At 39.7% G+C, this 24,270-nt stretch overlaps 1 protein-coding gene across 2 annotated transcripts in view; it reads left to right on the top strand.

The window, feature by feature from the left end:
* frmpd4 (FERM and PDZ domain containing 4) overlaps positions 1-24,270 on the top strand; it is a 100,090-nt gene that overhangs the window by 63,884 nt on the left and 11,936 nt on the right. For both annotated transcript variants that reach the window (XM_034185759.1, XM_034185760.1), the window contains 12 exons: positions 6,752-6,912; positions 7,193-7,295; positions 8,773-8,818; positions 9,742-9,846; positions 15,655-15,762; positions 16,055-16,186; positions 19,333-19,452; positions 20,716-20,852; positions 21,096-21,222; positions 23,347-23,436; positions 23,532-23,714; positions 23,900-24,032. In XM_034185759.1, coding sequence (XP_034041650.1) covers positions 6,752-6,912; positions 7,193-7,295; positions 8,773-8,818; positions 9,742-9,846; positions 15,655-15,762; positions 16,055-16,186; positions 19,333-19,452; positions 20,716-20,852; positions 21,096-21,222; positions 23,347-23,436; positions 23,532-23,714; positions 23,900-24,032 — 1,445 coding nt within the window. The remainder of the gene's footprint in view (positions 1-6,751; positions 6,913-7,192; positions 7,296-8,772; positions 8,819-9,741; positions 9,847-15,654; positions 15,763-16,054; positions 16,187-19,332; positions 19,453-20,715; positions 20,853-21,095; positions 21,223-23,346; positions 23,437-23,531; positions 23,715-23,899; positions 24,033-24,270) is intronic.

Below are 24,270 nucleotides of genomic sequence, written 5' to 3'. Positions count from 1 at the left end.
GTGCATTATTGATGATGTAATGACAGCCATCTCCCCAGTGCCTTTACCTGACATGCAGCCCCATATCATCAATGACTGTGGAAATTTACATGTTCTCTTCAGGCAGTCATCTTTATAAATCTCATTGGAAAGGCACCAAACAAAAGTTCCAGCATCATCACCTTGCCCAATGCAGATTCGAGATTCATCACTGAATATGACTTTCATCCAGTCATCCACAGTCCACAATTGCTTTTCCTTAACCCATTGTAACCTTGTTTTTTTCTGTTTAGGTGTTAATGATGCCTTTCGTTTAGCTTTTCTGTATGTAAATCCCATTTCCTTTAGGCGGTTTCTTACAGTTCGGTCACAGACATTGACTCCAGTTTCCTCCCATTCGTTCCTCATTTGTTTTGTTGTACATTTTTCGATTTTTGAGACATATTGCTTTAAGTTTTCTGTCTTGACGCTTTGATGTCTTCCTTGGTCTACCAGTATGTTTGCCTTTAACAACCTTCCCATGTTGTTTGTATTTGGTCCAGAGTTTAGACACAGCTGACTGTGAACAACCAACATCTTTTGCAACATTGCGTGATGATTTACTCTCTTTTAAGAGTTTGATAATCCTCTCCTTTGTTTCAATTGACATCTCTCGTGTTGGAGCCATGATTCATGTCGTCCACTTGGTGCAACAGCTCTCCAAGGTGTGATCACTCCTTTTTAGATGCAGACTAACGAGCAGATCTGATATGATGCAGGTGTTAGTTTTGGGGATGAAAATTTACAGGGTGATTCCATAATTTTTTCCTCAGAATTGAGTGATTCCATATTTTCCATATTTTTTTCCTCTGATTCCATATTTTTTTCCTCTGACTGCCACAATCTTTTTTTCTTGATTTCTTATAGTGTTTCTTAAAGCCAGAAAGTTGCCATTTGAAATTACTTTAGTTTTGTGTCATGTCTGTGATCTGCTTTTTTTCTACAAAGTTAAACAACTGAATGAACATCCTCCGAGGCCAGTGATTCCATAATTTTTGCCAGGGGTTGTATGAATGAAACAAAGAAATTATCTTTAAGAATTGTGCATCCTCCAAGTTTACAATATTGTCCTTTTAATTTAAGACAGTCCAAAATTTTTTCCCATTTCTTAAAAGCTTGAAATTTTCCAGCAAGGCAATACCTTATTTTTTCTAGGTCTATAACTTCTGAAATTAAATTTTTCCATGTCTGCACAGAAGGGCCATCAAGTGTTTGCATTATTAGGGCTTTCAAGCGTCACATCAATGTAAAAGTATGTAGCAGAAATAGTGGTTCAGTTTGTATTTGTAATTCCACGACAACTTTCAATGCTGATGTTTTTTTTTATTAGGTTTTTTTCTCTCTTTTCTTAGGTTTTGGACTGTTAATTATACAAAACAAGTAAAATGATGATGTTTTATTGGTTCACTGCATTGTTTCTTGGCATTTTATTTCCAAAATTGTTCCACAATTAATTCTAAAAAACAGTTTGATGAATCAGTGAGAATATCTGAGTCACATGATTCAGTGTCCTTTTTAAGGAAATAAATGTTGATTTTATAGCAAATGTTTGAGTAGAGAATCATCCTTTAAACAGCTACTTTTTTAATATTGTTGGGATTGAGTTTCATCAGTTATTCAGACTGTTCTCTCTTTGTACCTTGAAAGATTAATTGTTAGTGCTTAGTGATGAACAGTACATGTGTCAGGAATAACTGTGAATTACACACTGTCTGCCCGCAGCTTTAATTAACCAACATTGTTGGCACCATGGGGAGCTGCTGCTGCTGCTTTGGCTGCCAGGCTCCATATGTGAGGGGGCAGTGCAAAAGCATCTCAGATCACAGAATAAATTAATGCCATACATTTCTTCTTCTTTTTGTGAGGAGAATCAAAGCATAGAAAAACTGGACGGGGACCACGGAGAACGCACTGATCAGTGACCGGAGGCAAAGTTCGGTAAAGGATCAAAGCAACTCTTGGTTTGATTAGTGACAGGATTCCTGCAGCGGCACAGACAGAAAAAATAAAAAAAGACTTCAGGGTGAATGGGTTTACTACTAGAGTGTGGACAGACAGCTGATGTGAGACACACTGGGTTTGTGTTTCTGTGTAGGCTCTCAGTTGTCCAGGTGGTTTCCATAGTAGAGAAGCTTGAATCTTCGACTGGACTGGGTTGCTTGACGTGAGGACGTTTCGCTTCAAATCACAGAAGCTTCCTCAGCTAAAATTCTTGCTCTGGTAGTCTGACTTCTGTCTTGACTCTTGTAGAGAAGAATAAACCAGAAGCCAACAAAAGCTGGAGTTTTTTAACCTAACCAGACCCCACCTACTGAGAGGCTGACTGCTATAGGCTAGTGACTAAACAATAGCTCTAATTAGCACCTATTGTGCTCTAGTTAGCACTCTCCTAATGACAGGACGGAAGCCTCCCCTGATGGCTCCCTTGACGACTCTCTCCTGATAACGTGAATGACTCATTACCATGAACAAAAGACTGAAACTGCTTTGACCTGAGTACCACATTGTAAACAGGGGACAAAGCGTGTCTGAGACCCGCTCCGCGGTTAAGGCTGGGTTTCAACTGTTTTACAAAGAATGCTTCCTTGACACCTCTCTCAAACCATTTCTTCTCTCTGGCTAAGATTTTAACTTTCTTGTCCTCAAATGTGTGGTTAGTGTCTTTCAGGTGGAGATGAAGTGCAGACTGAGGTCCACTGGTGACCTCTCTGCGGTGCTGGTATAGCCTCTTGTGTAAAAGTTGCTTTGTCTCACCTATGTAGTGTTCATTACAGTTTTCCTGACATCTGATATGATACACTACATTGCTCTGTTTGTAACTAGGGATCCTGTCCTTAGGGTGAACTAATTTCTGTCTCAAGGTGTTCACTGGTTTAAAGTAAACTGGGATTTTGTGCTGTCGGAAGATCCTCTGTAGTTTTTCCCCTACTCCTGCTAAATAAGGGAGAGACACTCCTCTTCTTCTTGTCTCCGTCTCCTGTCTATCTGATCTCTTTGTTTTTCTGGGACTTCTGCACTTTGTCCAGGGACCAACGTGGGTACCCACATACTGTGATGGCTTTCTGTACATTTTGTTGCTCTTTAGCCCTTCCCTCTGCAGTTGTGGGCACCTGTAGGGCTCTGTGTTGAAGAGTCCTGATCACCACTCGCTCCATGTACAGATTGGCCACAATGAGGGATACCGGAGACCCCATCGCACAACCATGGATCTGCCTATAGTAATTCCCCCTAAACAGTAAATACGTGGTGTTAAGACAGATCTCCAAGAGTTGGCAGATGTGGTCTGGTGTGAGTTTGGTCCTTTCAGGTAGAGACACATCTTCCAGCAGTCTCTGCCTCACAGCTGAGATGGCCTCAGCGGTGGGGATGCAGGTGAACAACGAAGTCACATCAAATGACACCATAGTTTCATCTGCCTCCAGCTGCAGGTCCTTGATTTTGTTCACAAAATCTTGTGTGTTCTCCACATGGTGGTCTGAGTTACCCACTAGAGGAGCCAAAATCCACTTGAGGTGCTTGGCCAAATTGTATGTGATGGAATCTGTGCTACATACAATAGGCCTGAGTGGCACGTCCTGTTTGTGGATTTTGGGCAGTCCATAGATGCATGGAGTGTCGTCCCCCGGGTACAGTCTGTAGTAGGTCTTTTGTTCATGGTAATGAGTCAGTCACGTCATCAGGAGAGAGTCGTCAAGGGAGCCATCAGGGGAGGCTTCCGTCCTGTCATTAGGAGAGTGCTAACTAGAGCACAATAGGTGCTAATTAGAGCTATTGTTTAGTCACTAGCCTATAGCAGTCAGCCTCTCGGTAGGTGGGGTCTGGTTAGGTTAAAAAACTCCAGCTTTTGTTGGCTTCTGGTTTATTCTTCTCTACAAGAGTCAAGACAGAAGTCAGACTACCAGAGCAAGAATTTTAGCTGAGGAAGCTTCTGTGATTTGAAGCGAAACGTCCTCACGTCAAGCAACCCAGTCCAGTCGAAGATTCAAGCTTCTCTACTGGGTTTGTGAACGTGTAATAAATAGATCTAGCTGTCGCCCAGCTGGCCATCACACACAGGTTCAGAAGTTTGGATCAGGTTCTGTTCTCGGTCCTCACTTGTTTGAAACGGTGCCATCTAACACACCCGATGTCATCAGTATCAGGACCTTTGTGGCCGGGACAGCGGTGGGATCGAACCCCGGACTGCTCAAACTAAACTCTACCAGGTCAGACAAAGGGGAATTCCCCCATTAGCCAAGCTAGCGGGAACATCTTTTCAATAGACGCCCCACACCACCCCCCTCACCCATTTGAGTGCTTTGTCTCCCAAATAAATCTCCCAAAGCCCTTCCATGGATTGGCACTGCTGGCATTCCTAGTCGGGTCACGTCTGGGAGCTTGCGTTGATGCCATGCATTGCAGCACCCAACATACCATGGAAGTGCCTTCAGGTCCTTGATGGCAGACAAATGTACACCTTCCAATTGTGAGAATGGCGTAAATTGCTCGTGATCTCAGTGGTATCTTTGCTTGCAGGTCCAACACATAGTAAACTTAATTTTTGGTTGGACCCACTTCATCCATTCTTTAGTAGCATCCAGAATTCCCCTCGAGTTTCTGACCAGAGTGGCGCATTTGCAATTAATTATCTATCTATCTATCTATCTATCTATCTATCTATCTATCTATCTATCTATCTATCTATCTATCTATCTATCTATCTATCTATCTATCTATCTATCTATCTATCTATCTATCTATCTATCTATCTATCTATCTATCTATCTATCTATCTATCTATCTATCTATCTATCTATCTATCTATCTATGAGAGAGAGGGCTGTAGAGCTGCTACTAACTTTATGACTTCATTTTTTAATGGCCAAGAGAGTTCTATACAGACATGTAAGAAATTACTGTAATTATTTAAATGGTTTAATGAACATACTCGTGCTGTCGGGAAGCACAAAACAATTGTGCGTATCTGTTGACTTCCTTTTCTCTACCACATTCCTGCAGTACTTCTGTATTTGATGTTCTGATAATTCTACAGTCAGCAAGTGAAGTCAGTTATGTTGTCCAACATCATAAGGTTGAGGTACAGTATGCAAAAGATTTTTTTGATTAATTCCTTTATTTTTTTTAAATCATTAAAGCAGAGAGAAAACCATGTTAAAATGACGCGGGGTGTATACTTTAGCATATAACGAGCAGTGTCGGGATGAAAGCATATCAAGTAACCTTTTTGGCAAATTAAAAGCGCCGTAAAATATCAACACATTATTGTGGTCTTGTTCTCTGCATGCTGCATTACTCTGCAGAGACCTTTAACGCCCAAAACGGTCTTTGTTCTAACACTTCTTATGCTTTGCTTCCAATGCTAAAACTTGCTAACATTAGCTTGTGTCATTAGCATAATTTCATGAGTGCCGCTGATTTTGTACTTTTTCTGTGACTAACCTGACAGCTTTATCTGAAAGGTGTTTTTTTTTTTTTTTACTGTAGTCCTGAGAAGAAACCAATTTTGTAATTGCATAATTCTAGAAACACAGGTTATTAGCATTAGCTTCTCCACTCATTCACAACATTCATACTATATACCAGTGAGTATATTGTTAAAATATCACACTTTAAATTAATATCATATTCCAACTGAAAACTGTTTTTCAAACTGGATAAAATTTACTCCAAAGTCTAACAGATGGTAGCATATATGTATTATTTTCATTGTATGTAAATTATTATTGTATTTGGATATTTGAGTTAGTTGAGTTAGGAGGTCTACCAGATTTTTTTACATTTTACTGGTTAAATGGTCCTTGGTCTGAAAACATTTTCCAAATATGAACTTTTCAATGCAGTTCACCTCTGCATTGACAATAATGATGGAGATTGGTGCAAAATGTTATTTACCACAGTAATGTGACCACACCTTATATCCATTCTCATGCTTTTTTCATGCCTTTGTCATGTCCCATTTTCGTGACACATTTTTTTTTATTTTGCTATTTATAATCCTCCCCCTTCTCCTAACTAACCATAACATAAGTATCTCCCCTCCCCTAACCCTAACATAACCCCCCTCCCGCCACCCCTCGTTACAAAAGGCGCCCCATTTTTTGGCCCCGTCACAAGCCAGTAATTAATGTAGTTTTCATATTGCCATCACAAACATGAGACTAGCTTGGTTTGTACAAGGGGTGATTGAGAAGTTTTGAGCCTGACCCAGAAAAAGTAGGGCATGGTTCTCCATCTTTTGCATTCTGAGAACCTAGCATTTCACGACATTGCACTGTGAGTCAAAACGTCGCACATTCTCGAGAAATGGTTTCTCAGGATGCAGCAGATGGAGAACCATGCCCTACTCTTGCTGGGTTGGGCTGAAATGCATGGAGCAATGCCCCAAACACACACACCTCACCCATAGCGCAGGTTTGTTAGTTATGTAAATATGTCTTCAGTATAATATTTGACACAAAGTGGGTTACCATTACAAATTATATTACAAATTTTATATACCATTACAAAACCAAATTAGATTATACCTAAGCAGTGTGTTTAGTGTGCTCATTTCTTCCCAGTTCAAGACCACACGTGCCCGATTCACCATGTACATCAGGAAAGACATCCAGCACAAAAACTGTGCCAACTAAACTTATGGAATTGTATCCTATCCGCTCTGGTGACCCCAACCAAAAAGGGAGAAGCCAAAGAGAAATTAATAAATTACTAATTAAGATGATTGTTCCCACAGCCACATCTCCCAGAGCAGCTCCCTTGAGGAGGTTCACCTGGAAGGGGACAAGTTTGTGCCACCAGCACCCCGGAAGGTGGAGATGAGACGAGATCCAGTCCTTGGCTTCGGCTTCGTGGCGGGCAGCGAGAAACCTGTGGTGGTCCGCTCAGTTACACCAGGTACAGTTCCCCAGCTGAGCTTTAATACACAAGTGACTCATTCCATCTGTGGCCATTATGAGCACTTTCCCTGAAGGAGATGAAATTGTCCAAAAATGCATCTATAAAGAGGAGAGGGGAAAAACCCTCTCGCAGTAGTGATTCACCGATTTTAACAGTGCTCAAAGAGTAAGCATTCATTAGAGCCTTGGGCCACAACATGGGAAACCAAGAAAATAAAGAAAAATGGTTCGACCGTCTGCAGTTTGTGCCACTTCGCTTGTGTGTGGTGTGTTGGCAGGAGGTCCCTCGGAAAGCAAGCTGATCCCAGGGGATGAGATCATCATGATTAATGATGAACCAGTCAGCTCAGCACCCAGGGAGAGGGTTATTGACCTCGTCAGGTATGACAGCATGCTAAAATGAAATGCCATTTGCCTGTTACATGATGCTAATAATCAGCACATGTTCTCTGTATTGTTTACGGTTTGCAGTATGATATTTGACATTGCTGCTCGCAGTTTTGTCCCAAAACTATATTATATCCGAATTATTATTTACATGTTGTGCATTTCTAACTTGCATCTTATGGGTATATTGTAGCTTCTCATGATACTGCTTCAGTATGATGTGTCAAGGGGCATAAGACCTACTTAAAGACTGTGGGTACTGGCCTTGTCCGTGATTCTCTTTTTCATGGACAAAATGTCATAATGCATCTGACACTCAGAGAGTATGTGATCAAGACTGCTGCTTTATGCAGATGATGCACTGTTGTTCTAAAACTGTGCTTCCAAATGAAACTCCAGTTAGAGGTAATGGGGGATCGAGGTACAGTATCCCTCCCCTGGCTTCAGAGTGAGTTACTCTCCCAAGTGAAACTGCTCTATCTTTCGCTGTTGGTCACTATTGAAGTTGCAATGGAGTGTGGGATCAACGAACAGATTAGGACAGTGTCAGCAAGACATTTTTACCTTGTCCAAACCACACACTTGTCTCTCCGTCCATCTGTCTAATGCCTGATACCGCTAGAATGTCTTTGTGTCAAATGAGCAGTTATGATGAGTATCACTCGCATTGTGAGTGAGCAACAGCTTTAACATTTTGGACATTGTCACATTTCTGTGTCCATGATCCCCAATGGCTGGAGAAGCCCAAAGGGACACCCATGTTTCACCTGGCTGTGGCAGGTAAATGGTTATTTTAGAAATAAGGGAATGGACCAGTTGTCTGCCTGGGTGATTGTTATCCAAAGCCCAATTTGGTTCCATGGTGTCATTGATGTGTCAAAGTACAGCACCAGTCCAAGCTCCCAGACTTGACTCGTTGACCATCCAGGAACCAGGGCAGTTCCATTGTGTGGTGGACACCACTACACCTGATGATCGGGTGGAGGTAAAAAAGTTTAAGCCAGACCTTGAACAGACGCAAATGAGTTTTTTGGTTGCTCTTGATGAGATAAAGTAGCAATTGAAAGTGTTCCCCCCCCTTAAGATAACTAATTTTGGGCCTTCACAGAAATATGTGTCATAGCTTTTAAGCAGTTTATGTAATTTTGGAATACAAATGAACCAAGCACACCAGCTAGATAACTTTGGATGGTCAGTGTGGCTACCTGCTCCATTCACCATGATGTCTCTGTATTTAGTGGTGATGGTGTTTCATGTGTCTCATTAGATTAATGTCATTAACACTGTTGATGAGCTGTGTCTCGTCCTCATGTGACCGCTGCCACTGCGTCAACAGTACATGAAGATAATGCTTTTACTGAAGTGTGAAGGGAAGACAGCGCCTCCAGGAGGATCACAAAGGGGAAAATGCTTCACTTGATGCCCTTTGTGGTCAACTTATAACCTAAAACATGTTATTTTGTCTTTGCAGAAGCTGCAAGGAGTCCATATTGTTGACTGTCATTCAGCCCTATCCAGTAAGTTTCTCCAACCTCAACTACATGTTTGGAGCTGATTATTTTGTTTATTCAATAAAGAACAATCCATTAATCATGCCATATGTTTGCACTGGCAGTGCTGTAGCTCAGTGTTAGAGTCTGGAGAACTCCAAAGAGTCCAATTTTTGCTGTCTTTCTGCTCTCGTGTTCTACTGTCAGATCATTACAAGACCTAAAATGAACTCGCCCCATCAACACTTATGTATGATGCCATGGAGCACCAGATGGTTGGAGAACACAGTGCCAAAAGCATATTATGCTTTTGTTTACAGATCACAAAATACGTCAGGGAAGATGGAATTGTGCATGAATTCATTCCAAAAATAGACTAACGGTGTGCTCATGAACAAGAATGCATATGTTGTTTGTTTTGCAGAAAGCTTCCCCCTTCAATTTTTTTGCACTTTTCCGCTGGAATCATTTAACCCATGCAAAAAGTTATATTTTGTATAATTATGTATCTTCATTATGCATTGTTAAAAATCATGAGTGATTCAGAGACTGAGTTATTCTTTGAAAAAATAGCCACTTAATGCAAAGTGTCTTTGCTTAAAAAGAGGACTCATAACGGACAATTTGCAGAAAAAAACATGGGTGTAATATTCCCTAATACTCGAAGGAGCAAGAAAAGCAGCCCTTCTAATCGAGCCTATAATTGCTCCCATTTAGCCGACATTTCTGTGCAGCACTTGTTGACACACCCGTAAGTATGTCCTCGATCTCATGGCCTTCTACAGAGCCACTTTAAATGCATTATGGCGAAGTGCAGAAAAAGGGAAGTTCTGATGAAAATGCTTACACAATATTACAAGAACAGAGCTTGTCCTTGAGTTTTGTGAAGCTGTAAAAATGCATGATTCATCTCTGCAGGAATAACTGGCTTTTCTCTTTTCCTTTTCTAGTCACCCAAGTCAGCATTCATTAGTGCAGCCAAAAAGGCCAAGTTAAAGTCTAATCCTGTAAAAGTCCGCTTTGCCGAAGAGGTCATCATCAATGGCCAAGTCCCAGTAAGTGTTATCTGTGTCCTTGGACAAGACATTTTATCTACATTGTCTCAGCTTGCCCACCTGTAAATGGGTATCAGCCTCAGCTGGGGAAGTAACCTGTTTCAGACTGCCGCACCAGCCAGGGGGAGTTGTGCCTGGACAGGATTCCCACTTGGCACCACCAGCATCAACAGGCCTCTTGGCCTATGCAAGATTGACCCTTAGATCAGACAGTATCCCATTTTAAAATGTGATAATATACTATACTGCGTCATGGAGAGAGAAGCGCAATGAAGCAGGCGACATAGCAACAAAGCAGGAAGTACTACTCAATTGATTCTCCATAAGTAACCAATCACTGGACTTGACAAAGTCCTTCCAGAAAGACCTGGTACCAATGGCATCCAATGGTAAATAGACACCATTTATATAGTACTTTTCTATCTGAATCAGAAGCTCAAAGCACTTTACAGTGATGTCTCTCTCTCTCACACACACACACACACACACACACACACACACACACACACACACACACACTAGCGTCAAGGTCCTGCCATGCACTGGGAACAACTGGGACCTTATACAGGTTAAGGATCTTGCTCTTAGTGATTTTCTGATCTGGTTTGTGTCCAGATCTGATAACCACACAGTAAGACTTGAAACAACTGGACTAAAAAGGTCTGAACCTTCACTGGCAAACACCTCTGTCCAACAGCCTTGTGGTCCCAGAGACATCAACACCAGGAAAGATGCATCAATCTTTCAACAAGTTTGACACTTTCACCACACACAGAAGCACCTCTGATGCCTGGATGTGTGAAGTAACTGGAAGTCTGGATTTTAGACTTGATCCAGGACGGTCACAAACCCAGACAAGTGGGATTCCTCCCTCAGTTTCACAAGTGCTGTAATCGGGGCTTCCATTGGTTCCACAGAGAGTACATCACAATATTTTCCTGCATATGCATATCACTGAGGTGATGTCATCTGTTTGTAATCCAGTCAAGCACAACACCATGGTTGAACTTTAAAAATGGATTTCATACTTTTTCTGTAGTCTCCGTGAGATAAAAATGAGAGCATCTGGGTATGATTCACAGAAACATGGGCACCCTCACTGAAGACTGCTTTAATCTGTCTGGTGATTCACTCAGAGAAGAGATACTTGAGAGCAAAACCTGAAAGAGCAATAACAACCAATCTGATCCTCAGACTCCATCAATGTGTCACTTTTATCCATCCATCCATCCATTTTCTTCTGCTTTATCCGGAGTCGGGTCGCGGGGGCAGCAGCTCAAGCAAAGCTGCCCAGACCTCCAGACGATCCACACACACCTCCCCCAGCTCCTCCGGGGAAACCACAAGGTGTTCCCAAGCCAGCTGAGAGATGTAGTCCCTCCAGCCTGTCCTGGGTCTTCCCCGGGGCCTCCTCCCAATGGGACATGCCTGGAACACCTCTCCAGCGAGGCGTCCAGGGGGCATCCGGAAAAGATGCCTGAGCCACCTCAACTGACTCCTTTCGATGTGGAGGAGCAGCGGCTCGACTCCGAGCTCCTCCCGAGTGACCGAGTTCCTCACCCTATCTCTAAGGGAGCACCCAGCCACCCTGCGGAGGAAACTCATCTCGGCCGCTTGTACTCGCAATCTCGTTCTTTCGGTCATGAGCCAAATCTCATGACCATAGGTGAGGATCGGAACGTAGATCGATCGGTAAATCGAGAGCTTTGCCCCCCTACTCAGCTCTTTCTTTACCACGGTGGTCCGATACAGCGACTGCATCACTGCAGATGCTGCATCGATCCGTCTATCGATCTCACGCTCCATCCGTCCCTCACTCATGAACAAGACCCCGAGATACTTAAACTCCTCCACTTGAGGCAAGGACACTCCACCGACCTGTAGAGGGCAAAGCACCTTTTTCCGGTCGAGAACCATGGCCTCGGATTTGGAGGTGCTGATTCTCATCCCGGACACTTCACACTCGGCTGCAAACCACCCCAGTGCACGCTGAAGGTCCTGATTTGACGAAGCCAACAGAACCACATCGTCCGCAAACAACAGAGATGAGATTCTGTGGACGAGACACGAGAATCTCGAATCTCTCTTTTATTCTTTTCATTACTATATTGGCAAAAAGACATAAGAAACTTGAAAGGAAACAGATATTCAACTCGGATTACTGCATCTTTTTCCAATAAACCATGTCCAGCTACACTGCAAACCGCTGGCAAACAGATTTTTTTTTTCTTGACTATTTTTATAGTCTTTATATCCCGGGATTTGAAGTGTGTGACCAAATACATGAACAAAGAAATCCAAAAGGGAAAAGACAAAATAAGAACCAATGGTCTCTGGAGTCTCAGAAGCTAAAGTCAGTGTAAGAAGGATCACTAATTAGGAAAAAAACACAACTTAAAATCTGTCAGAATCAAGATGAGACTTACTCAAAACAGGAACAAAAAAAGGTGTCACACTAATGTTGCATTCACATGTCGTGGTTGCAAAATCGTCAGTTGTTTTTGCAGAATCACTGCCATTTGTAGCAGCAGAGTGGATGATGATGTGAGACACAGACAGTAATGTTGCAGTGTTAATCACACAGGCAATAATCTACTCGCTTGAAAGATAACACGGAATTTTAGTGTTCTGCACATTGTTAAATTAAACCATGAATCTCTAGATCTGATTGTGACTGAAAATGTTAACTTTTTTATGATGTTACAGCTTAAATAAAGTCTGTATTATAACAAAAATTACAACCGCAATTCCAGTAAAGTTAGGATGTTGTGTAAAATGTAAATAAAACAAATACACCACAAATACAAGATATTTAATGTTCAAACTGATAAACTATTATTTTTGTGCAAATATTTGCTCATTTTCAAATGGATGCCTGCAACACATTTCAAAAAAGCTGGGACAGTGGTATGTTTACCACTGTGTTACATCACCTTTCCTTCTAACAACACTCAATAAGCATTTGGGAACTGAGGACACTAAATGTTGAAGCTTTGTAGGTGGAATTCTTTCCCATTCTTGCTTGATGTACGACTTCAGTTGTTCAACATTCCGGGGTCTCTGTTATTGTATTTTGTGCTTCATAATGTGCCACACATTTTCAATGTGCGACAGGTCTGGACTGCAGGCAGGCCAGTCTAGTACCTGTACTCTTTTACTATGAAGCCACGCTGTTGTAAAACGTGCAGAATGTGGCTTGGCATTGTCTTGCTGAAATAAGCAGGGACGTCCCTGAAAAAGACGTTGCTTGGATGGCAGCATATGTTGCTCCAAAACCTGGATGTACCTTTCAGCATTGATGGTGCCATCACAGATGTGTAAGTTGCCCATTCCACACCCCCATACCATCACAGATGCTCGCTTTTGAACTTTGCGCTGGTAACAATCTGGATGGTTTTTTCCTCTTTTGTCCAGAGGACACGACGTCCAAGATTTCCAAAAACAATTTGAAATGTGGACTCATCAGACCACAGCACACTTTTCCTTCCACAAAGTGGTGATCCTCGCCCCATTTTTGCTTGTGAACGGCTGAGCCTTTTTGGGATGCTCCTTTTATACCCAATCATGACACTCCAAATAGGTGTTCTTTGAGCATTCATCAACTTTTCCAGTCTTTTGTTGCCCTGTCCCAACTTTTTTTAAATGTGTTGCAGGCATCCATTTCAAAATGTGCAAATATTTGCACAAAAACAATAAAGTTTATCAGTTTGAACATTAAATATCTTGTCTTTGTGATGTATTCAATTGAATACAGGTTGAAGAGGATTTGCAAATCACTGTATTCCATTTTTATTTACATTTTACACAACATCCCAACTTCATTGGAATTGGGGTTGTACTCCCATTTACCTGATTTCAAGCAGGGGTCACTGTAATACCATATTGTCGTGACACCTTTCATATCGTACAAAAAGTTAAGTGTTAAATATTTCATGCATATTCCTACAAATTTCCAATTGCATGCATACAGCGTATTTCACATTTAATGTTCAGAAACATGGCCTTGCAACAGACTGGCGTCCTGTCCTGGGTGTACCCCTCCTCACGCCCTATGACTGCTGGGATAGGCTCCAGCCCCCTGGTAGACTAAACGGTAGAAGATGGATGGATGGATGGATGGATGGATGGATGGATGGATGGATGGATGGATGGATGGATGGATGGATGGATGGATGGATGGATGGATGGATGGATGGATGGATGGATGGATGGATGGATGGATGGATGGATGTTCAGAAACATGTGGTAGGTATAGAGTTAGAATAACAACAAGTTAACAATACAAATTTCCATGTTTTATTGTTTAGGAGATCCACTGTCTTGTTGTCGGTGATTCCCCCTATAGCATCCTGGCTGATACAAACTAGTAATGCAAGTGGAATATACATTTTTGTGGATTGCAATTTATACACTTTAGTACCTATTTTTCTTGATGACATCCGGCCTATTTCACCTTCGTTATAAGTAAACCGATGTGTAATTAATTCTTGTCACTGTGACAAATACAAAAAGTTGAACTTTTAAATTTCAACAGCAAAATTTGCTAAATTTTCTCTCTGGCTTCAGCGGTACACTGAGACACAGTGAGGAGCCATTTTATCTGAGTCAAAGGTAAAAACTGGAATTTTTTTCAACAAATGGTTAACTGGGAGAGAGGGGAAGGTGCTTGGGGTGCCCAAATGATTTTAACCCCAAATTTGCTGTGTTGTCAATGGATACTGTCATATAGCTGGGTGCCATGCATCTGCGTCAAAGGTCATAAGAGGGGTCACGCCATGGGATTCAAAGGTCAAAACAGTCATTTTTGGTCATTTTCAGAAATAATGCTCAATTGATACAAATGGAAACTTGGAGTCTTCGTATAATTTGAACTCAAAATCTGTGTTGCAGCTTCACTGATTATTGAGATCATGTCATCTGTGAATTTATTGCTTTTAAATGCTAAAATAAAAAAATAATAAATTAAGCTATTTTTCAGGAAAAATGTTTGACTGGAGTAAACAGAAACTTTGAGTCTTTGAGCATGTCCAAAATCAGCACTGTAGCCTTGCACCAAAAAGGCATTTTATTGGAAGCCCAAGGTCAAAACAGTAAATTTTTTGTCCAGTTTCAGAAAAAAAAAAACCCTGAATTGGAACAAAATTGGAATAATATTAATTAATATAAGACCAAAATCTAAGCTAAGCCTCTGGGGTTTCCGATATCTATTGGGGTTATTTTTGACTATTACTGTGATAACACTGACGTCCTTCCTGAGAGCCTCTAGAAACTTATTTATACCTTCAATTCAATTCAGTTTATTAATTGAATAATTGTAATTTTATAGGTTTATAGTTTAATAGTAGACCCTTAAAATATGACCTCACAGAGACAGGAAGCCAGTGAAGAGACACCAAAATGGGAGTCTGGCAGCAGCATTTTCAACCAATTGGAGACCCCTACCTTGTAAATAATTTGACACCAAAATCAAGACCATGCAACCAGTTGTTCTTGATGCTATGGCATGAGGTCCTGCAAGCACACACAGATTTACATGGCTAGTATATGGTTCATGCAATTACAAAAGATTTCAATACTACCTAAGTCTACAGAGACAACTGAGTGACAGAGTGTCTTTGAGTAGGACACTTTGGAGCACATTGACCCAACACAGTCACCGGAATGAATGCAGGAAAAGGTTGCAGAAAAAGAAAAAGACGAAAGTCAACAGATGTTTCATTATCTTTCAATGAAATCCTCACAATAGCTTTTAGCATTTGTTCTCAAGAAGAATAAGCGGGATCTATTTTACTCTTGTTTAATTCTCAGGAAACCGTGAAGGACAACTCCCTTCTTTTTATGCCAAATGTGTTGAAAGTGTACCTGGAGAACGGCCAGACCAAATCATTTAAATTTAACAGCAACACATCCATTAAGGTAGGTGCTGGAACAAAGCAAGACTCACTGTGAAATGCCACTGGATAATCTAAAGCGATGTCATGTTTAAACTGTTAAATTATTGATAAGTGCATTATGAAACACTGCTTTCTTCACGGTGGCCTTCAGATGCTCATGTGAACTTTTCTGAAGGTTCAGAGAGAGGTTCAAAAATTTTGAATACTGTCAGTCATAAAAGTGACTGAGCATGAAGCGGCAAGGGTTTTCCTCTTTGTTCCCCCCCCCCCCCCCCATGCGCGGAGCTTGAATCGCTCATGTTTGTGTCTGGAAGGATGTCATCTTGACCCTGCAAGAGAAGCTTTCCATTAAGAGCATCGAGCACTTTTCTCTAATGCTGGAGCAGAGAGCTGAAGGATCTGCCATCAAACTCATGCTGCTTCACGAGCAAGAAATGCTCACTCAGGTGAGTCCGTTCTGAGCGCTGCATGCGTTACAGGTGGGTTCATAAATATTTGGACAGCAATGCCATTTTTTGGGGTCCCGAACAAAAACTGCATTGTCTTGGAGTTTCAATCCAAATTTGAGGGTATTTTCTGTATATCTGCATAAGCAAAATAGAGTAGCAATTACAGCACTTTTTAAATTCCGCCTGGGACCAAAAGTAATTGGACTAATTCACGATTATACATTTGATTTTAACCCTTTGTCTGTATAAATCACTTATATACGTATTTAAATATAAGCCACAGGCAGCTCATACCATGGAGAATATATACAATTTTTAATATGGAATTAGCAATTTGCTGCCCCTTTTGTTTTATATAAATTAAAGGGGTGACACACAGAACCACAGTTAAATGAACTGTGACAATGAAGAGGCCCCTTAAAAATGCAAATAAACCCTGCTTGAGAATTAGAAAAAAATGGAAAGATTTTATTTATTTATTTATTTATTATTGTTGTTGTTGTTGTTAAGAAAGGAATTTTTTAATGTCTGTTTGAAATTGAAAACTAATAAGACATCACCAGAGGATGGTTTGTTCTCCAGTGATGCTCTGCCAGATGTTTTCTGTTCCTGCTTGTTCTTACAGTGCATACAGAAAGTATTCACAGCGCTTCACTTTTTCCACATTTTATCAAGTTACAGACATTCCAAAATGTATGGAATATTTTTTTCCTCAAAATTCTACACACAATACCCCATAATGACAATGTCAAAAAAGTTTTTTTGTTGTTGTTGTTTTAGTTTTTTTGTTTTGTTTTGTTTGCAAATTTATTATAATTATTGTTATTATTATTATTATTATTATTATTAATAATAATAATAATAATAATAATAAACTAAGAAATCACACATACATAATTATTCACAGTCTTTGCCATGAAGCTCAGGTGCATCCCGTTTCCACTGATCATCCTTGAGATGCTTCTACTTCTTAAGTGGAGTCCACCTGAGGTAAATCCAGTTGATTGAACATGATTTAGAAAGGCACACACCTGTCTAAATATAAGGTCCTACAGTTGACAGTACATGTCAGAGCACAAACCAAGCATGAAGTCAAAGGAATTGTCTGTAGACCTCCGAGACAGGATTGTCTCAAGGCACAAATGTGGGGAAGGGTCCAAAAACATTTCTGCTGCTTTGAAGGTCCCAATGAGCACAGTGGCCTCCATCATCCATAAATAGGAGTTTGGATCCACCACTCTGGTCACTCTGTCAGAGTTCCAGCATTCCTCTGTGGAGAGAGGAGAACTTTCCAGAAGGACAACCATCTCTTCAGAAATCCACCAATCAGGCCTGGTCAGACGGAAGCCACTCCTTAGGAAAAGGCACACGGCAGCTCACCTACTGTTTCATCTTATGGGGTGTTGTGAGTTAAATTTTGAGGGGAAAAAAATGCATTTACTCCATTTTGGAAAATGGAGGCGCTGTGAATACTGTTTGATGGGTTCCCCCCACCCCTTCAGTTTTGCCTTCAACAAGTTAAATTACTGCTCAGCTGAGTTATTCTAGTCAAGTGATTAATTGGTCCGTTGTAGAATATTTCACTTTGATGCCTTAAAAAGTCTTTGGTTCCTTTGACTCAATATGAGTAGATGATATACTGCTGAATGCTTCAGAGGACATCTCATTGTTTTTCTCAGCAGTCATATAATCAATTAAGAATCTGGCTCCACCAGCAGCCATGAATGCCCACTTCACAGCACGACCTTCACTATTCTTGCCTCTCAGGAGCACTTGCTTCCTCATACTCTTTTCTTCAGTCAACCATATGTTAGTAGCCTTAGAATTGGACGTTTTAGGTAAACTGTAATTTGTAATCCTTCCTGTTTGTGGCACACCATCTGAATTAGCTCTTGTGAAGTCATCTGTGGATTATTGACATTGTCACAGATACTGTTATGCCTACCTCTCGGAGAGTGTTCTTGATCTGGCGCACTGGCTTGAACCAGATTTTCCACAGCTGTTATCTGTGTTACTCCAAGCTTTTTGGTGTTCCTGAACTCATCAACGTGTTCTTTCGTTGACAGAATATACAAAACACAATGTTTTTGCTGTCACTCTGATGGCTTTGTTTTGGTTCTGTGCTTCAGTTTAATGATGGCTTGTTACGGTGCCAGTGACAGCTCTTTGGAATTCACGTCTCAGAGTCAACAGCAACAGATTTTAAATGCAAACACTAAAAACAAACTACTAAACATGAAAGACATGCAGCACCAGAAATCATATCTCGATCTTCTGTCTATTAACGACAGAGCAGATCTGGATTTATTTTCCAAACTATTTCTCCACACTGTGCAGTTGAAGAAAATGATGGCATACTGTAAAAATAAAAAATAAAATCTTAACCAGTAGTTGCTGATTTTATAAAAGTCATTTATCATTTACATTATGAGCAAATACATTTTTGAATGAAACCTGAACTAGCAGGTGAAATGTTAGAGGATAGTCATTTGAACATTGCTGGTGGTTAAGGTTCTTTTCCAAAATCTTTACGGTAATGTGTACATTTTCTTGAATGGTATCTTATTTCGAGCTATTATTTTTCAGCAACCATGCAATTGGTGAATTTGGGTGAATTTCACTGTTTTCACCACCAAATGCCTATATTTTCCCCAAAATTCTAAATTTCAAAATCCCACAAGAGACAATTGTGACCAGTACTTAGATAAATCAAACAAAACCACCAGAATTTAAATGTATCACAAAGTTAAGTAGAAAACATATTTTGGGTGAATTTCACTGTTTTCACTCACAAAGAGTCCATATTTTCCCCCAAAATGTCTTAATTTCAAATGTTATTAGGAACAATTGTGAACAGAGCTTAGAAGAATCAATCAAAATGATCTGAATCAAAATCCATCAATACCTGAAGGAGAAGAAGCAAGTTCTATGAATTGTTGACGGACACTTCAAAATGGGTCCAGTTGTGCTAAAAACAGGAAAACCATATAAAAATATTTTGCAATTGTTAAACTACCTGAAAATCTACTCTTTAAGCTCATATTCATTATTTGCTTTCAGCTCCATCATACTGTTGTAAAAAGCTGCTGTAAACTAACAACCTTTTTCAGGTATAAAGTCTTTGTGTTTCTTATCTTCAACAGGTGACACAACGACCAGGATCATACAAGATGAAATGTTTCTTTCGAATCACATTTGTACCAAAGGATCCTTTGGACCTGCTTAGGAGAGATGCAGTAGCATTTGAGTATCTCTACGTTCAAGTGAGTACCAAGTCGCTTTCACACCAGGCGCGGTTTGTGCAGCACTCCACTCTGAAACCCACTGTGGCTCGTTGAGTCCCATGTTGTGCTGTGATGAAAGGAACGAAGCTGATACCTTGCGTTTCGCAGCAATTCAAACCTTTTGAAGCAAGTTCCTATTTTTATTTGACTAGCAGCGTTAACACATCTTCAACGTTTCTCACCAGGAACTCGAACAAAAATGTAATGATCACCGTAAAGAACACTCCCCCCCAGCCAGCAGCACACACAGTGCATAACTGCTGCTGTATGAAAGGGCTTAGATTATGGTAACTTGTGCTTTTTACTCTGCACACTGGTGAAACAACAAAACAGGATACTGTTTTCACTGGCTAGTGTGTGTGAGTGTGTGTCTGTGGACAAGATAACTCAAAAATATTTGGATGGGTTTCATTCAAACATGGTGGGAATGTTGTTTGGATATATGTGTAAAGGTGATTAGATTTTGGAGTAGTTTAATCAAAGGTCAAAGATCAAGGTCAAGGAAAATATGGTCAAAAAATACCTGTTTTTGTATATCTCAGTACCCAAGAAGCCAATATGAATCAAACTTGGTGGGATTGTTACTTGAATAAAGGTGTAGAGGTGATTAGACTTTAGATACATTTGGTTAAGGGTCAAGAAAAATATGGTCCAAAAACACTTTTTTTTGTACATCTCAACAACTAAGAAGCCTTGATGGATCATCTAAAGCATATATTGATCTGCATTCTGCAAAGTATTTGTGATGGATTGGTATGAATGACTTCATCATGAAGTCACATGATGAAGTCATACATGGTCTTAAACAACATCACATTCATTCATTTATTGTTTAAACTCACTTATTTCAATTAAAAGCCAATTAAAGGGGGCTGGAGCGTCTCCCAGCAGTCATTGAGGGAAAGGTGGGGTACACCCTGGACAGGCTGTCAGTCTGTCACAGGGCCAAACACCATTATAGACATATGTATATTTATTTGTCCATTTATATTGGAAAAAGCAAGTACAAAAAATGAATGAATGAGATTATAATATGGTGTTTAGAGCGCACAGGGTATGCATCAGCCCTCTGATGCATTTCATTTTCTATGTAATGGTGGGATGCTCATCAAAAAATGATCACAGATGCTGTTTGTTGTGTATATTATTGACCTGTTGTCAGAGTTGTTTTGGCGTTTTGCGTGTAATGACAGAAAGTGTAATTGGAGTGTAACCACCTCCTGTCGCCTCTGCCTCCTCTAGAGCTGCAATGATGTGGTACTGGAGAGATTTGGGTCAGAGCTGAAATATGACACGGCCCTCCGCCTGGCCGCCCTGCAAATGTATATTCTAACCATCAATACCAAACAGTCCCAGAAAGTTTCCCTCAAGTATATTGAGTAAGTAGGTCAAGATGGCCTAGAATCAAACGCATGTCTCCCAATAAATAAAAAGCCTTTTAGTATTTTGTCTATGGTGAAATTATATTTTTACTATATGACAGCACCAGAGCTGTTCTGATAACTGCAGGTTCAGATAATAGATATGAATGATCGGTTTATCAATGTGGCAGACATGAACAAATGACCTACGTGCATGGTGCTGGAGTGGTTCTGTGTAACCTTTATGACCTGTGCCTGCAGGAAGGAGTGGGGTTTGGCCTTGTTCCTGCCTCCTGCAGTGCTTTCCAGCATGAAAGAGAAGAACATCAAAAAAGCTCTCACGCACATCCTCAAAACCAACCAGAACCTGGTGCCACCTGGTAAAAAGGTACATCTCTCCTTCTATCTGTCCCCACATCTGAATGGACTCTAGACTGTCATCACGTGGATGTAAAAATGATGCTGTTTGCAGTTTTATTGTTAACTGGAGGTGAGACGGATCTGATGATCTGATACAGGTTAAAATAGGCGATGTATATGGTGCATCCAGAAAGTATTCACAGCGCTTCACGTTTTCCACTCCAAAATGGCGTTAATTAATTTTTCCCTCAAAATTCTACTCACAACACCCCATAATGACAATAAAATGACATAAAACAATGACATAAAACAACACCCCATTTTTTATTTTTTTTTTGCAAATTTATAAAAAAAACAAAAACAAAAACAAAAAAAAAACAACTAAGAAATCACATGTACATAAGTATTCACACCCTTTGCTCAACACTTTGTTGATACACCTTTGGCAGCAATTACAGGCTTGAAATAATCCATCCCACCTCACAGGTGGGGCATATCAAGATGGTGATTAGACAGCATGATTATTGCACTTGATATGCCCCACCTGTGAGGTGGAATGGATTATCTAGGCAAAGGAGAAGTGCTCACTAACACAGATTTAGACAGATTTGTGAACAATATTTGACAGAAATAGGTCTTTTGTGAATATAGAAAATGTTTTAGATGTTTGAGTTCAGCTCATGAAAAATGGTAGCAAAAACAAAAGTGTTGTGTTTTGGTTCAGTGTAAAATGAGGAAAAAGTGAAACGCTGACTACTTTCTGGATGCGTTGTACGTAGCACAATATTTACATAAAGCATATCAATATTTGATGTGAATGTCTTCTTGAGTCCCAGATAATGTGGCACAAAGACAAACAAATAAAAATATTTTGTTACTACTTACTATATTTTCTCACCACTGACATCTAAACCACAATAAATGAATAAATAAATAAGAATATAAAAATCATATACCTCGAGAAAAGACCAAACAATATGTTTTATACTGGGATTAAACATGCATGTAGTTTAAGAAATGGATTTTTTTAAACCATACCACAACATGTACAATACTGATGGCAGAAATGATCATTTATATATATATATATATATATATATATATATATATATATATATATATATATATATATATATATATATATAAATTTAACCAAATAACTATTTCAAAGTACTGAAATTAAGCACCTCATTCGCAAAATGTTGATACTGCTTTGAAATATTCCAAAACACAAATCAAAAGTTCTGCTTTGAAAATGTTCAGACACCATTATTGATTGACAAGCTGGTGAGCTCTTGTCAATAAGGGTGATTCTTTGGTTCAGAAAATAATTTATGGTGTCAATATATTCCAAAAATAAAATGAAACATTTGGTGACACGGAGTTCACCAAAACATCATGGCTTTTCAGATACGATAAGTCTGATAGTTGTACCAAGCATCGTGAAGACTGACTGATTTTTTTTTTTAACATCATCAAAATGGTAAATGGGACATCAAATGCATTTTTCATCAAAATGCTGAAAAATAGTTCACTTTGCTATTAAAAATAAAGTAAGATCCTGAATCCACAATCATTTCCAGATCTGAACCAAAATTTGTGGACCTGATACTGAATATGATTGATCTTAATAGTTGAAAGTAATCCATGTTTCTTAATAAAATTAAATAAATAAATACAAATTAAAAAACACTGATGATCACATAATCCCCTTGTGTATATTTTTGTCTTTTTTGTATAGTTGTAATGTTTGTGTTTTTGTTTTAATTATTACTACTATCTAATAGAAAAATATTAAAATAAAATCCAATCATTTCATTAGACTAAGATTAATTCCAACAACAATAATAATAATAATAATAGTTTGACTTATAAATTTGTTTCATCCTCAGCTTGAAGCCCTTATGTTGTGCAGACTAAATTATAAATTAAAGTATTTCAGTCATACACAGGCTCCTCAAGGGTAAAAAGAGTAACATCTAAACAAGCAATATCCTTTACTCATATTTTTTATTATTATTATTTTTACTCATAATAATCGTGCAATATGAATTTAACTATATCAGTATTGAATGTGGTGCCTAATTGCATAGATATAGATATATGTCAAATATAGATATATTTGACAACATGTGTTCTCTTCCTGCTCCAGCTCACTGCTTTGCAGGCAAAGGTACATTATTTAAAGTACCTCAGTGACTTGAGACTATATGGAGGACGGGTCTTTAAATCCACACTAATTGTGAGTTGTTGTACTTTAACACAAACTAATGCAGACAGTGGGTTTCTATTTGTATCCGGACACTTTCTGATTGAATCTCTCTTCCCTTTTCACAGCAAAACGAGAAGCACACAGAAGTGACTCTGCTGGTGGGGCCCAAATACGGCATCAGCCATGTGATCAACACTAAAACAAATCTGGTGGCTCTACTGGCTGATTTTAGTCATGTCAACCGCATTGAGATGTACACAGAAGACGAGAACATAGTTCGAGTGGAACTTCACGTCCTAGACGTCAAGGTTAACAGAGCTCCTGCATCGCAGAAATAAATAAAAGCATGCATTTAGTGTTTTTATGATGCATTTCTACCCTAAACAACTCCAGATGTATGTTGTGCTCAGCGGTCATTAGAACCTCATTCAGCAGCACTTTTCTCTCATTTGTTTTGTGCTCACTGTCATCTGCTTATCTGCCTTTTTCATAGCCCATCACTCTGTTAATGGAGTCTGTTGATGCAATGAATCTGGCCTGCTTGACTGCTGGCTACTACAGATTACTGGTGGACTCACGACGTTCTATCTTCAATGTGTCCAAAAACACAGACAATATGGAAACAAGTACGTTCCATCCCACTGTGTGCTCACATAATCAAGTAGAAAAGCACTGGAGGATTCAGAGGATTCTTTAAAACCAACAAATGCGAAATTTCTTTTTTGCTTTTAGTGTATTTACTAACTGATTGAACTGTTGGAAAATGTTGTATCTAACTATGTAAAACAAAGTAAAATGATCAAGAATCCAAATCCCAAACAGAATTTATTCCATTCTTAAGGGCACCTTCACACATAGTGCGAA

This window comes from Thalassophryne amazonica, chromosome 14 (assembly GCF_902500255.1).
Source record: "Thalassophryne amazonica chromosome 14, fThaAma1.1, whole genome shotgun sequence".
In the NCBI taxonomy this organism is placed as follows: domain Eukaryota; kingdom Metazoa; phylum Chordata; class Actinopteri; order Batrachoidiformes; family Batrachoididae; genus Thalassophryne; species Thalassophryne amazonica.
Note: the sequence above shows the minus strand (reverse complement) of the source record. Positions and strands in the feature narration are given on the sequence as shown.